At 41.3% G+C, this 16,368-nt stretch overlaps 1 protein-coding gene across 2 annotated transcripts in view; it reads right to left on the bottom strand.

Annotated features, from left to right (window-relative positions):
- ABCC5 (ATP binding cassette subfamily C member 5) overlaps positions 1 to 16,368 on the bottom strand; it is an 84,634-nt gene that overhangs the window by 56,720 nt on the left and 11,546 nt on the right. For both annotated transcript variants that reach the window (XM_046657932.1, XM_046657933.1), the window contains exons 3-5: positions 2,811 to 2,968; positions 2,463 to 2,618; positions 1,640 to 1,787 (exon numbers count right to left, since the gene is read on the bottom strand). In XM_046657932.1, coding sequence (XP_046513888.1) covers positions 1,640 to 1,787; positions 2,463 to 2,618; positions 2,811 to 2,968 — 462 coding nt within the window. The remainder of the gene's footprint in view (positions 1 to 1,639; positions 1,788 to 2,462; positions 2,619 to 2,810; positions 2,969 to 16,368) is intronic.

Raw genomic sequence — 16,368 nt, 5'->3', positions numbered from 1 at the left:
CAAAACCAGTCTGATTCTTCAATTTCCAATTAAAAAGAAATTTGTTAGAGTGGGAGCTCCAAAAAACAGAAGTTTGCATTAATTACAATTTTAAATCTTTTTATCAATTAGAGAGCTTGTGGATGGGATCATTGCTTTCTCGATCATTCTAGGATGGAATCCCATGAAATAACAGGGGCCTTAAGGTGCTCTTCCCCAAGAGGGTAGAGAGAAGGAAAAACGTGCTGCTGTTTTCCTGTTAAAGGAAGGTTTCAGCTTTCCCTGGTGTCTAGAAGAATTTACTAGAGATTAGTATTCCAGTGCGCTGTGCCTTCAAAGAGAGATTAAGGAGAATGCAGATGCTCAAGGAAGTGACTAAGGCCCCCAAGCTGAACATGCATAGGTACATTTTTTCCCCAAGAAAAAAATTAAAATCCCAACAATCTATGGAATTTTTCTGGGGGGGAGGGAGCCAGTGAAATTCTTGCATTGGCCAAATGGAATCAAGAAAGCCTGTACACTGTGCCACCCAGGTGAAAGAATTCTACAAAAGATCAGAGCAGCCACCAGCCCTGTAGTGAAACAATGACAGAAGCTCTTCTTGGGGGAAGCTGGTCCTATGAAAATGTTTGCCATTTTGGTCAATAACATAATATTCAGTTACATGGTCCCTCTGACTTAAAACTTATACAAAAGTGTGTTAGTTGGTCAATTAATATAGAAACCCAATACCAGAAAAGTAGAGTTCTCTGCTTCAGAAAAGAGATCAACATTTTTAAAAAGGTATCCATCATTTAAAAAAAAAAAAAAAACCAAAAAACAGAAAAACTGCAAATTAGTTTTACCTAAATCACCATGCATCTTAGGCACATACTTACCAAAACCATGAACCTGCAGCTTACCCACACATGGAAAATGCACAGTATAAGTAGTACTACTGCTCCGATGCCTCAAGGCAAATATGTAGAGAATAGATTTAATCAAAGTCTTAAGTGTCAGGCAGCATAGCAGGTGTAAGAAACAGGTGTCCAGAAAACAGTGTGAACATCACTCTCTTCCCTACTCTGCTTCAGTACACACAAGAAAAAAACCAAGGCTGCCACCCCAACACTTGCCACACAGTTTATACTATAAACCAAAACTGAAAATGGATTCTAGGTTAGACTCTAAAAACCTCAACAGCCTTCTGAGTTTCTTCAGGGCTCATTTGCCACAGAACCAACACACACGTGACAACTCTGCCACCGGGCATTCGGTGTGTCACCAGCACTGGCTCAACAGCCTATGCCACACAATGCTGCTCTCGCCCACGCACAGCACTGCAAGACACATCTTCTCGAACCAAGACTGCCATTTCATGTCAACACACAGCAAAGAAGCACAGTCCTGTGCAGAGCTGGAATCACTCAGTTTTACCCCCGCCCCAGGAAAGCAAACCAGTTCCATTTCTTCTCTGATAACATGGGCCCCTCATCCTTCCAGCTGCTGACAAGCCACCATTCACTCCAAAATCAAGTGTTCCCTTTCAACAGACCTGGAGGCATCTCTAAGGCTGCTAACTAGCCCAAAGGTGAGTACAACCCCTGCAACAGAACAAGAATGTTAGAGCTGGCCATGGCCGGGCCCCTGGAGACTGTCAGAAAGAATGGTTAGAACTTACTGGTCCACTGAAGCCAGCCAGCTGCGTGATCATCAGGCACACGATGGAGAGGATGAGCCTGGTGCGGCAGAAGATCCACACAACCCTTCGGAGGGAAGCAGCGTCTGGCCCAACTTCATTCAGCTCTTCTTGCCACAGTCTCTCTAGTCTTAACAAGGGCACATGTTCTCTGTTACACATCTCCACAGGGGAATATACACACCCTAGCTTCCCTCCTGCCACCACTTTTTGTCTCCAGGCTTTGACACCACTCACACCAGTCTCTCCTTTAAAATTACGTACATAGTGTTCGCCTTCTGGAAAAAAATACCCTTCTGGGTAACTACATATTTACCCTGTATAGGGAGCCTCTCAGGATACAGAAAAGGATGAGAACGAAAGTCTTTCCTTCCACCCTGAAAAATTATCCCTGAACAGAATTTGTTTGTGGATAAGAACTTTCTTTCTCAAGGGTCCCCAACCCTTCCTGAAGGATCCCGTGGTAAAATGTAAAGTTGTACACTAGATTTTAATCATGACAATCAGCTACCATAATAATGTATTCTGTCACAAGGCAGCAACATAATCTCCCTGCAGACTCAGGAAGAGAAGCGGGGCTGAGAGAGAGAGAGAAAGCCCGTGGTTAAAACAGGATCAAAGGTGAAATAGGAAATAAAGCAGAAGAGCAAAGAGAAAGTCATCCCCAGGCTACCCTCCCTCCATAGGATAGCTGAGAGGCTAAAAGAACACAGAGCTGTGGACTTCACACTGGCAGACCCATACTCCTAGCTCAGGCCCTACGCATCCGGTATGTGGGAGACAAGGGTGGACCAGAGACGCCTACCTTCTGCAGTTCACATCAGAAGACTCGTACTTGGACAAAGACCACACATCCTCCATCGAGAGCTCCCCCTTCCTGTGGGCCGTGCGGGCCAGAGGAGAAAGCCAAGAAAACGTCATACAGGAGAAGAGCCCAGCATTGTCCACTGGGTGCTGGTGTCTAAGGAAAGAAAACCCACAGTGGAAAATTGTCACTGCACATGGAGAGGCTAGCCAGCATTTATAATACACTGTTTAGTAAACACAGCTCTGACTAAAAACAGGTCTCCCTAAATGGTCTAATCTTAGCCCACATTTTCAAAACTGCTTTTGGTGCTTCACGGACAAATCATTGACCAGAAGAGTCTCTTACTTGGATGTGGTCCGGATGGGCTTCAGAGCACTTAAGCCATGATGGTACTTTCCCTTGGGATGTTCCTCATCCAGGATTCTGAGCTGAGAATGCATGGAAGCATCCAGGGAAAGGCCTTCAGCTCGGGCTGCTGTTTCCAAGGCATCTTGGCATTCCAACTGTTTCAACAGACAGGGAGACAAGGCAAAAGCAGTTAATGAACATGAGAAAAACAGAGAGGGGCAAATCTCCCTGACACAGCAGCTCAAACTGCAAACGAGATTCATCCTACCTGAGAAATCCCAGCATCAGAGTCGAACACTAACTTGTATGATATGAACTTCCTAAGGAACATGTAAACCAGAGACTTAAAACTTCTAAACAAATAGACTTCATGAGCAGAAAGTACAGAGTTCCCATGTACCTCCTCATCTCCCCCTCTCTTCTCAACCCTCATGATTAACATTTTGTGTTCATGTGCTACCTTTGTTATAATTGATGAGCCAAAACTGATAGCTTATGGTTAACTGAAGTCCAGAGTCTACATTAGGATTCACTCTTTGAGTTGCACATTCTAAAATTTATATTTTTATCATCAAAATGTTTTGGGGCTGGCCCTGTGGCCGAGTGGTTAAAGTTCTGCATGCTCCACTTTGGCAGCCCAGGGTCACAGGTTCAGATCCCAGGCGTGAACCTATTCCACTCATCAGCCATGCTGTGGAGGCATCCCACACACAAAGTGGAGGAAGACTGGTGCAGATGTTGGCTCGGGGCTAATCTTCCTCAAGGAAAAAAAAGAGGATGTTTGGCATCGGATGTCAGCTCAGGGCTAATCTTCCTCTCACACACACACAAAATGTTTTATCTTTCATTTCCCAGTGTGGACTGAGAGTCAGTTACTTCACTACTCACTGCAAATTCTACTGCCCACTTTGGGGGACAAAAACTTCACACTCACCCCCAATTAGACAGCTCTGTCATGCAGGAAAAACCAGAAGGTATACCTGCCTCCTCTCTCTCTCTTACCAGCAACAGACAGAGCAGAACAGGGGCTCTCACCCTGGCTGCACAGCGAGAGAGCTCCAGTACCCACATTTCTGCAGCATGAAGCAGAAGGTGTCACGAGTTGAAATACAAAGTTACACATATTTACTATAAAGCTTATAAATACCAATTAATCATATTAACAAAAATGCATATAATCCAAAGTCTGACTATGGCAGAAGAGGGTGGGCCAAGAATCTGGACACATCTGTCCCCATTTATTCTAAAAGTAATTCAAAGTTTATGCCTTCCTGTTGGAGAAGCAGAAGCATTCTTTTCCTCAAGTAAGGATTCTAAGTACATCATCTCTATCTCACATGATCACAAATATTTCCAGCAATAATTGTGAAAGAGCAAGAAAGAACAGATCTCTAAATCAAGAAACAGGTGAGCGGTGCAGCACCTGTCTTACACAAAGCAGAGTCTCTATTGTTACACACCACTTCTTTTCCACACAGAACAGAGGCAACTCCACTATGAGCAGAAATAAAAGGGCAGAATTCGTGCATGAGGGTCACCTGCATGCCCAGGCAGCTCTCTCCTCAATAGAATAGCTGAAGTACGTGCACAGTTAGGCGTCTTCAGATGAGGCATGGCTTAGTATCAGAGAGTACACTGCCCCAGCAACTGGGAAGCACATTTTCTTCCTTCAGTCAAAGGCGAGGTGGACCAGTTTCAAAAGAATAATACCACAACACGACAAATGAGTCAACACCAAGAAAAGAATCAACTCATATAAAGTCCTTAGGTACAAGGTGAACACTTACTTAGTCGTTAAGGACCACGGCACCTAATAATGAACTACAGGTGGCTGAGATTCAAGCATGCAACAAAGGTGTTTTGTTTTACCTTTAAGCTGCTTATAAGCACAAGGGGAAGAAAAGAAAATCACAGGGTTGAGAAAGAAGAAAGATACACCAAAAATACAAACATACCTACTACAAGGAAGTAGAAACTGAGACTAGGTACAGGGTAGGTACAGAATGTTACAAGGACCAGACTTACTCGGAAATCCAAAGCTTCAGAAGAAGAGAAAAAAATTAAAATAACACAACTTCAAGTGCCCTTTGGATATCTGCCAAAATGGACTACATGCTGGGCCATAAACCAAACCTCAACGAAATTCAAAAGACTGTGTACAGACTCTGACCACTCTGGAATTCAATTAGAATTCAGCAACAAGGATAACAAGAACATCTCCAATATTTAGCAATTATGGAATACACTTCTAAATAATACAAGTTAAAAAAGACATCAAATAGAAATTAGTAAATATCCTGAGCTAAGTGGTAAGAAATGATAACACATCAAAATTTGTGGGATGAAGCTAAAGCTGAGAATAGAGTGAAATTGTGGACACTTTAAAAGCATACGTTAGAAAAGAAGAAAGTGTGAAAAACCAATGTTCTAAGCTAGGGGGTGGTAAAATTTTCTGTAAAGGACCAGATAGTAAATATTTTACGCTTTGTGGGCCAAGAGGCAAAATTGAGACTATTAGGTAGGTACCTGTATTACAAAAAGAAGTTTCCACAAAATGTTTACTGACAAAATTCAAAACATAGTAATAATAATTGAGTACAATTTTTTGTAATACAGTTCTACTAATGAGAAGAATGGAATTCTTTTATAGGGGAATAACATTTCACTTAATTGGAGTTTAAAATCATTTTCCCTTCATCAAAATCAACTGCAAATCTTCATCTGTTAATGCTGCCTTGTAATGAAATTTCATAATTTCATCTTTGAAAATGTCTTTTCACACAGATAGGTACTCCCAAATACTGAAAATCAATCCACGAGTATATGATTTTAGTTGAGCATATTCACCTCTTGAAAGGCATCATAGAATTCTATTCGATTTTTCTCTTGACGTTTGCCTTTATCCTCCCATTACATGCAGACTAATCACTTCCAATTGAAAGTTAGGTGGAAGCTACTGAATGGCACAATTAAATGGATTTATTTTTATTGCGGTAAAACACACATAACATAAAAATTGCCATTTTTACTATTTTTAAGTGTACAATTCAGAGGCATTAATTATATTTACAATATTGTGCAACCATCGTCACTATCTATTTCTAAAATAAATGGACCTTGAAATATGGCAGTTTCCTTTGTACTTCATTGAGGTTCTGAAACACACTGCTGGAGCCGTAACTTAAGCCCAGAAAATATATCCACTACAAATTTGTACGGGAAAGGAGATCTCGCTTCTTATTTCAACTTTTGACAGCATGAGACGTATATAAAGCAGCTTGGCATGACTTATGATTCAAACATTAGTTGTCACAGAAATTTATCACAGTAACATTTTATGTTTCCACTAGCAAAGTATGAGAAATCCAATTTCTCCACATCCTGGTCATCACCTGATATTGTCATTATTTTTTATTTTAGCCACTCAACTAGGTATGGTGTCACGTCTTATCATGATTTTAAATGGTTAATGATGTTGAACATCTTTTCCTGTGCTTATTTGCCACCCATACATCCTTTTTGGTAAAGAGTCTGTTCAAGTCTTTTGCCCATTTTCTAAGTGGATTGTTTTTTTAGTGGTGAGTTTAGAGAGTTCTTTATCTATTATGGATTCAAACTCTTTGTCAGATGATTTGCAAATATTTTCTGTCGTAATAGGGCTATTCACAGAGCAAAAATTTTTAATTTTGATCGTGTTGAATTTATTGATTTTTTTTTTTTTTTAGAGATTGTGCTTTTAGCATCATGTCGAAGAACTCTTCTTCTAACTCTAGGTCATGAATATTTTCTCCTATGTTTTCTTCTAAAAGTTCTATAGTTTTAGGGGCCAGCCTCGTGGCACAGCAGTTAAGTTTGCACATTCTGCTTCGGCGACCCATAGTTCATTGGTTTGTATCCCGGGTGCAGAAATGACACCGCTTGGCAAGCCATGCTGTGGTAGGCGTCCCACATATAAAGTAGAGGAAGATGGGCACAGATGTTAGCTCAGGGCCAATCTTCCTCAGCAAAAAGAGGAGGATTGGCAGCAGATGTTAGCTCAGGGCTAATCTTCCTCAAAAAAAAAAGTTTTATAGTTTTACATTTAGCTCTATGATTTACCTTGAGTTAAGTTTTGTTTAAGGTGTAAGACTTAGGTAAAGGCTCATTTTTTGCCTACAGATGTCCAGTTGTTCCAACACCATTTGTTGAAGACTATCATCTTCCCATTAAATTGCTTTTGCACCTATGGAAAAAGCAGTTGGCCATACCTGTGTGGGTCGATTTCTGGACTGTATTCCATTGACCTATTTGTCCATCCCTCCACTGATACCGCTAACATGATTACTGCAGCTATGTAGTAAGTCTTAAATAGGGTAGTGTGATATCTTCAACTTTATTCTTCCTTTTGTCTTTCCAGAATAACCAAGTTCAAGAGTTAGGAGAGTTTTATAAACATCTTTTGACATTACAGCATCAGAAAAGGAAAACTTGGGGTCGGCCCCATGGCCGAGTGGTTAAGTTCATGTGCTCAGCTTTGGTGGCCCAGGGTTTCGCCAGTTCGGATCCTGGTCGTGGACAAGGCACCGCTCATCAGGCCATGCTGAGGCAGTGTCCTACATGCCACAGCCAGAAGGGCAACTAAATACAACTAAAATATACAACTATGTACTGGGGGGCTCTCGGGAGAAGAAGAAGAAGAAAAGAAAAAAAAAGGAAGATTGGCAACAGATGGTGGCTCAGGTGCCAATCTTTTAAAAAAAAAAAAAAGGAAAGGAAAACTTGGCATGCCATCCATTAGCATTCTTATATGAGAATAACATAGTAGCATTAAGAGGAAACTAAAATCGTCACATCTTCTTTCATTCATTCTTTCAACAAATAATGTACTGAGCACCTATGTGCAAGACTGTTCCAGACGCTGGAATATGAATCAGAATATGCCAATTTCTATGTGTATAGTACACTAATTTCACTTCATCACTAAAACGCCTAGTTATGGTTTTCATCAAAATATATGAACAGAAAAGTGAATGGACTTAACATCAACAACAAAATCCTCTTATTGCAGGAGTTTTGTTCCTTTGATTGTATATAATGATGTCATGTTCCACCATCTCCTGGGTAGTAAGTTACTTCCTGTATGGGAGAATGTCAAACGCAGAGGCTCCTAAAAAGGTCTCAGATGAGTTTACAGGCAAGGTTTCATTCCCCACGGCATCCCATGACCACTACACCAGCATCATCAAATGCTTGTCACATGACAGAGACTGAGGGCTCTTGTACTGCTTTTGATGCTAGAACAAGACACTCAGTGTAATTTTACCCCAACAAAGATAAACCCCATATAATTTTACCCAAACAAAGATAAACCTCAATAAAAGTGGTTAAACTAGCACCAATCCTCAAATTTTCACATAACAATAAAACATAGAATAGGACTTCCCACAGTACAGGTATTGGAGAAGTCTACATTCTTGATCTAAGAGAATCAAAAGCTGCCACTCTAAGCAACCCGCTTCCCAAGTCATGTCCCATTTTTGCTATTCTTTCCTACATTACTTCCCGAACTGTCAATCTCATCGTATTTTACTCACTGCCTAGGTGAGGACAATGAAATATCTGACGGACATAAGAGGATCTATGCGGGATCCCCTGTTTTGAAGGAAACAATCCTGCTCCATAGCCGCACCAGCTCCTTCAGAAACAGGTCTCTCAAAACAATAAGCAACAGATGCTTAGGTGTTGGCAAGAACTCTTGAATGTTAAAATAACATTATCACGAAAATCAAGAGAAAATCTTCTTACTCCAATAAAACTATTTTCTTTATGGTCTTAAAGTATGAATACCTCCCTAGACAGAATTTTCCCATAGTTGGAGGCCATTGTGAAGTACAGTGATTGTGAATGGATTTCAGAAGACAGACACGGGTTCGCATGCTGATTGTGTCACCAACCAGCATGTTACCTAGCCAGTTTAAGCTTCAATTTACTCATTTTCACAATGGTGCATGCACCCACCACATGGTGCTGAGAAGAATTAATGGGATAATGAAAAGTGCTTAGCAAGTACTGGGCATATAACAAACACTTAATACGTATTAACTATAATACCAATTTATTCATCTGATAAATCTTAAGGCCTATCTCAACTATTTCCTCTTTCTTTTAGCATTCCCTGACTCTTTCAAGATCAGGGAATTTATTTCCTCGTTTCTACGTTTTCCCAGTCCCTGTACCACTGCAGTGGGATGCTTCTGGTGAGAGATCCTGGAGGGCACGCTGCCTTACTCTTGTTTGCATCCCTGACCCTTAGTGTAGTACAGAGCTAGGCACCTATTATTCAATGTCAACTAAAATATCTTCATGTTGCCTCACAATTTGCAATATGATTTAATGCTGCATGACACACCACTGAAGAATCTTCTTTAGATTTAGATTCCCCACTGATCTGCTTATTATTAATTGTATAATAAACAATTATAGTTTATTTTTCTCTTTCCAATTCATTTAGGATAAATTCCATCAGTGGGATTACAGGAGTAAAGAATGTAACTTCTGGCAATTAGACATCCATCCAGTTTGCTCAATTAACCTTATTATTATAGAATATGTATCCAGTATTATTGCAAAAGAGAACTGCTCTTAGCTTGAGTACTTTCAGTTCTATTTTGTTGACCTGAGGCTGCCGCTATCCTACCCACCCCGGGACTTTAGCAAGGAAAAGAGAAAGCCAGGGCAATCTACCTCTAGCCAGATCTCCTAACTAGTATGTATCTGTAAAGGCAAACTGCTTACTTGAAGATGACAGGAAAATATGGGCAAATTAATTTATAACCAACCAGCATAGCATTTACTATGTGCCAGGCATTGTTTTAAATGCTTTACAACTACGAACTCATTTAATCCTCATAACAATCCTGTGAGGTCGGTACTATTATTTCCCCCATTTCACAGCTGAGGAAACTGAGGCACTCAGGTGGGAAGCAGCGGCAGAGATCTGAATCCAGGCTCCAGAGTTGAGGCTCTTAATCACTATGCTATGTTGCCTTTCAAAGAAAAAACAAGCAAATAAGTCACCACTGTACAGAATGACCTCAGATGTACCTTTACAGACAGCTGTCCTCTCTTCCCCAGGGTGAGGATCAGATTAAAATAAACTCTGACTCTCCTAACTAACCTCTTCATAAGCAAATGAGAGATTCCAAACTTAAAGTCACAAGTACATGGTTAGAATAGTAGAACGTAAATAAACTATTTTACTCAATTGCAAATTCGGGTCCTGATTTTTTTCTTTCTTTTTTTGGTAAGGAAGATTGGTCCTGTGCTAACATCTGTGCCAATCTTCCTCTATTCTGTATGTGGGATGCCACCACAGTGTGGCTTGATGAGTAGTATATAGGTCTGTACCTGGGATCCAAACCCGCAAACCCCAGGCTGCCAAAGTGGAACACATAAACTTAACCACTATGCCACCGGGCCAGCCTCCTGATTGTTTTTAAACCAAAGATTAGCAGATGCAAAAGATAGATACATTACAGACTGATATTTAAACATAAAAGTATCTTTATACTTCCCTGCCAGTCACTGCACAGATGTCTCGTACTTCTAACTATTTGGTTGGATGCACGACTTCTCTTCTGCTCCAGGCTTCCTGAGAAAGCTCACCTGGCCAAGCATGCCAGGGAAAAAAGCGTGTCTGTTTAAAGTTTATCCTACCATATTAACATTCTGTAAAGTGAGTTATCAATATTCTAAGGTTGAATGTATTAAAAATGGAAACGAACCAAGAGAGAAGACAATATATTTAAGCTATAAGGGATTACTACAAGACAGTGTAAATAATCTAATGGGGTAGGAAACATGATTCAGTGAACATTGTCGGGACAAATAAATAACAGATTGGAGATGAATGGAGAGCCAGGTTTCACACTGTATGTTAACCCATCTGGGATTAACCCCAAAAAGTTACATAACAATGATGAAACAAACAGAAGAAAGAGAATTAAGTAGCATACTATTTAGCTCAGCTATGGAAGGGAGATAGTCTCCAGCTTCCCTCAAAGCCAGAAACTTATCAAAGGCAAGATGGATGGGTTTCACTACAAAAAGGAAAACTTTCTGCATAACGAAATGAGCATTAAGGGGAAGGAGAACAAAGCTAAAGGAGTGATCAGGTAACTAATAAAATAATATATTTTGAACAGCCAGCCTTTACTGAAAAACATATGTTTTTATCCATCCATCCAATAATACTTAGGGGCCTACTATGCGCCAGGCACTGCTCTAGGTGTCAGGGACACAGGAGTGAACAAGCAGACCCTGTTCCTCAAAGTCACTGCCTTTACGCCAGTTACATTTTAGGATCTATAAAAGATCAAAATCCAGAATAATGTACTAAACTGGTTCAAAAGCTTCTCTCTCTCAGCCTCTAAATTCAATGTCACCAACTGAGAAATATAAATTAAATTTTAAGATACAACTACATATACCTTAAAAATAGAGATATCCAATACGAGAAGGAAGGAAATAGAAGACATATGTCATCTGAACAGTGGACCAATTTTTAATATGCCACTGGCAGGTGCTAAGGAGAGCAAACTGGTTAATATGTAACACTTTACATGCTCTTTATCTCCATAACATTCATGTCTACAGGAAAACTTTTCAAAGAAAACAATAATTTAAATCCAATGGTTTACTGGGAACTAAATGCTTAATACAAGATTAATGGCTACACTACAGTAGATCAGGGGCCAGCCCAGTGGCGTAGTGGCCAAGTTACATGCTCCGCTTCAGCAGCCTGGGATTCACTGGTTCCGATCCTGGGTGTGCTTGTCAAGCCATGCTGTGGCAGGCGTCCCACATATAAAGTGGAGGAAGATGGGCACAGATGTTAGCTCAGGGCCAAACTTACTCAGCAAAAAGAGGAGGATTGGTGGCAGATGTTAGCTCTGGACTAATCTTCTTCTTCAAAAAAAAATTGGGGCCGGCCCCGTGGCCGAGTGGTTAAGTTCATGTGCTCCGCTGCGGCAACCCAGGGTTTCGCCAGTATGAATCCTGGGCATGGACATGACACCGCTCATCAAGCCATGCTGAGGCGGCATCCCACATGCTACAACTAGAAGGACCCACAACTAAAAATACACAACTATGTACCAGGGGGCTTTGGGGAGAAAAAGGAAAAAGAAAAATAATTAATTACAGTAGATCAACACTCCAGCTCAGTGCTGTCTAACAGAAATACAATGTGAGCCACAAATATAACAAGTCTTTCTAATAGCCAAATTAAAAAAGTAAAAATAGGTGATACTAATTTTAACAATATATTTTTATTAATGCAATATAGACAAAATGCTATCTTTTAAATATGTAATCAATAAAAAATTTGAGATATTTTACATCCTTTTTTGGTACTAAGTCTTTGAAATCCGGTGTGTATCTTCTATAGATAACACATCTCAATTTGGACTGGCCATGTTTCAAATGCTCAATAGCTACATGTGGCTAGTGGCTACAGTACTGGACAGTTTAGCCGAGTAGTCCTCAAGAGAGGGTGATTTGGCTTTCCCAGGGGGCATATGGCAATATTTGGAGACATTTTTGGTTGTCACAACTGTGCATCCAGTGAGTAGAGGCCAGGGATGCTGCTGAACATCCTTCAATGCACAGGACAGCCCCCACAACAAAGAGTGATCCGGCCCCAGAATGTCAGTAGTGCTAAGGTAACCCCACATAGCTAATCAGCTAACATACTTCGTGCTTGATGTACACTGATCTAAGGGAATGTATTTTATGAGGACTATTTGCTGTTTACCTTACGATGCTTTAAATCCTTTATAGAAGTAACTTTCTCAAGCTTCTTCTGAGACAGGATGAGGGCACTCATTTCTCTTTATTTCTCTTAAGGGGCACTGCAGACTGAAAGGCTCCTCATGACCAGACGACTCGGCCACAGAGAGAGGACTCCGCAGCAGCTGATTCATTCCAAAGGGAAAATATTGCTTGACCCGGGAGTAGAGAAAACACTCAACAAGGAAACACGACTGCCATGCATATCCTCCTGAGGACTATGTGGCCAGAAGACACTGAGCATTTTTTTTCCTACCAAGGCTATGACGACGGGGCAGGGTGGGGACACTGGGAAGCTAAATGGGGACAATGAAATTCAGATTCTGCCATGGTTCAAACAAAGGTCAGGGAAACACAGTCACAGAACTGCCATCTGGTGAGGGAAACGAGGAACGTTCAATCCATAAGCAAACACAGATGCTTGCTCAACAGACTAGCCCCGCTCTGTGCACACTAACACCATCCCCGTGGCTGTGATCGTTAGTGCTCCAAGCACACACGGCATGGCCATCGCTTATCTGGTTCGTCCCATCTCATTTTAACAGGCTGCCAGAGTGGAATGTCTGCTGACAGGGCAACCACAGGCTTTCTCCCTGCAGGGAGGCCCCTGGGACAATATACGAGGGGCCAGAAATCATTGCCCAGGCTGAAAAATCCCTTCCTGACAGCAGGACAACAGCAGGGTAACCTACCCAAGCCTGAGGGCTGAGAACCATCCAAGCTGTTGCTGAATGCAGAGACGGCAGACGGCCACCAGCAATGCACAGGCACCTCTCAGCTTCCAAGGGGGTTAAAGACTGCAATACTCCTGTGTGGCACACCCCACAAAGAAAGCAGTATTGGGGCACAGTCAGAATGGACAGGCCTCAGACCCCACAGCATATTCCTCCTCTCCTTAATTCACAAGATCTTAAACACAGAAAGGGCAGCCTCTTCTTAGAAATCCTTCTGGCCCAAGTTTTAAAGTTTTTCTGACCCACTGCTGCCTTTATGACAAACACCTAGAAAGACAAACTTTTAAGGGGAATTGTCACACAAGGAGATACAGGTTTTAAGAGACTCAACATATTAAATATTAAATTTAAAATAAATTTAGGGGCTGGCCCGGTGGCGCAGTGGTCAAGTTCGCATGTTCTGCTTCAGTAGCCCGTGCTTTGCCGGTTCGGATCCCGGGTGCAGACATGGCACTGCTTGTCAAGCCATGCTGTGGGGTAGGCGTCCCACATATAAAGTAGAGGAAGATGGGCACGGATGTTAGCTCAGGGCCAGTCTTTCTCAGCAAAAAGAGGAGGATTGGCAGCAGTTAGCTCAGGGCTAATCTTCCTCAAAAAAAAAAAAAAATTAATAAAAAAAATTTAAATTTTCTTTTAAATTAAAAAAGAAATTAAAAGCTGATGCCCTCCCAAGACCAGCTGACCTCAGGCTTTCCCTAAGCTAAAGAAAACTACAAAGGACATTTCTCTTCCAATTCTCACCACAGCCTCACTTCATTGGGTTATTCACATGATCTCAAGCACTTCCCTTAAGAACTCCCAAATGGCGGCCACTTCAATCAGGAAGGATGGCAAAATTCTAGAAGACAACCTTCAAGCGGAGGAAGTGGAATACAGTAGAAAGAGCCTACTATTCAAACTCAGGGCACCTGCTAATCCCAGCCCTCCCACAGAGCAGCTATGAATTAACTATGCATGAGTTCACTCAGCTGCAACTACGCCGGGCTACCCTCATGCCGAGGATCAGTTATTAATACAATTCACATGGGGAAATATATGAACCCAATGCCTATAACTTACCACCACCACCATGGGAAAACAGGTATTTTTCTGCAGTTCATAATCTACCATTACCCCATAATCAGCAGGATTTTGAGGGCTTTCAGTCGTTTCATAAGCTAAATTCCAAGAAACTTATTCAAAGTTCCTATTACATTGGGTGTGAGATTAACTGTGTTATTACAATGATAAGGTTTCAAAGGATTAAACTGAAAATGAATCACGGGGGAAAAAAGACTCATAGGAAACTCTTGGAGCCCCGCTGGTTAAGGGGATAGAAAAGACTTTATTCCATGAGATCCAGCACTGAGGTTCTCAGTGCTGGGTACATAATAGGATCACCAGGGGAGCCTTGGAACAACACTGATGCCTGAGCCCTACCCCAGAGACTGGTTTAATTGGTCTGGGATAGGGCCCTACATCAATTTTTTTTTTTTTTAACATTCTTCAAGTGACTTTAATATGCAGCCTGAACTGAGAACCATTAATTTAGATAGTAGAATGCTAGTCTTTTGCTTTGGACAAAGTCTCTTCAAGATTTTCAGGCTTTAGCTTTAAAAACAAAAGCCAAAATATAATCTGTAAATAAAACTTCCTTTAGTGCCTAGTAGCCTGAGTGTGTCCATGTTAAACGCCCAGGATGAGACATTAGCGGTTCCGTCAGGTGACCCTTTTACTGGAACTGCTGACAATGGTGAGAAGCAAACACAAGGTAAAGATTTGGGCAGTTTGGCTCTTTCTCTACTGTGAGGATGCAACATTTAAGAAAACTAAGTGACTGCTCGAAAACGTATCTGCTTTGGTAAACAGAAGTTTTCATCGGATATCTAACAATGGAGTTAAGTTGGTTCTTTGAACAACTAATTCAGAAAATAATCTTAAATAATTAAAACATACAACATTTAATTATCTAAATAGGATAACTCCCTAAAACGGAGGTGGAGAGGGAAGGGATGGACAAGCTTAATTCTGCTAATCAGGGGACTTCCGTGCACCAAATTAACTTCCCATTAGTCTGTAATTTTGATACTGACAGGTTCAACCACCGCAAAGACTTCTGGAGGCCCTGCTTCCCGTTCCTGGCATTGACCTTTTAATTTTTGATCAAGAGGGAGGGGAAGAATGGTGAGACATTAAAGAAAGCATTAGCAAAAGGCCACCTAAAAGCAGAACCAAGATTTCATTAAAAAGTTTTCATTAACCATTTGTAACTTCCAAGTCATATATCTTAACAAAATAAAGACCTAGGTAATTAAAACTGCTCAAAAAAACAGGAAGCTGGTTCGACGACTTTTCTTCCCTTTTGACAGAAAGCGCCTTTCACGCCAACAGGCTGTATTTATTTCCCTTAAGCAGCATTTCCTAGGGCGGCAGCAGCCCTGCGGCAGACTGTGTGAAGGAGCTCATGATCACGCAGCAGGCCAACCTCAGGAGACCCACGGCGCTGCAGATTCAGTCGCCATGCACGAAAGCCACTTGGGCTCTGCACCAATAGCAGCGCTGTTGTCATCTCCACCGGAGAGCTCCAGACTGCTATTGGAGACCAACATCTGGCCCCATGCCAGATACCGTATCACACCCGTACTGAGCTTTATAAAGCTTTATGGATGCCTACAGGGAAAAGAAAAAAAAGCAGGCATTCTTACTCATCCTATCACTGACTGTCCAGAAAATCTGCTGAGTCACTGAGTACCAATCAAGAGAAGAATAATGCAGAGACTGCATAATCTCCTTTACCCTGCTCTCCTTCCTAAAAGCAAGTAGACTCATAGGTAATAGTCTTGACTTTGAAAACATAAAGGTGCAAATTCATATACCCTTAGTCCTCAAAGAAAAGCTTTCAAAGTCTCTAAAAGTGTAAAGTACTAGACAAAACTATTTTACGATAACAATAGTTGTCTCTGGGTAGAGGGGTTAAGGGTGATTTATTTTTTTCTATAATCTTCTACAAGTTG

Source organism: Equus quagga, chromosome 4 (assembly GCF_021613505.1).
Source record: "Equus quagga isolate Etosha38 chromosome 4, UCLA_HA_Equagga_1.0, whole genome shotgun sequence".
Taxonomy (NCBI): domain Eukaryota; kingdom Metazoa; phylum Chordata; class Mammalia; order Perissodactyla; family Equidae; genus Equus; species Equus quagga.
The sequence above is the reverse complement of the archived record's forward strand: the minus strand, read 5'-3'. Positions and strand labels throughout refer to the sequence as shown.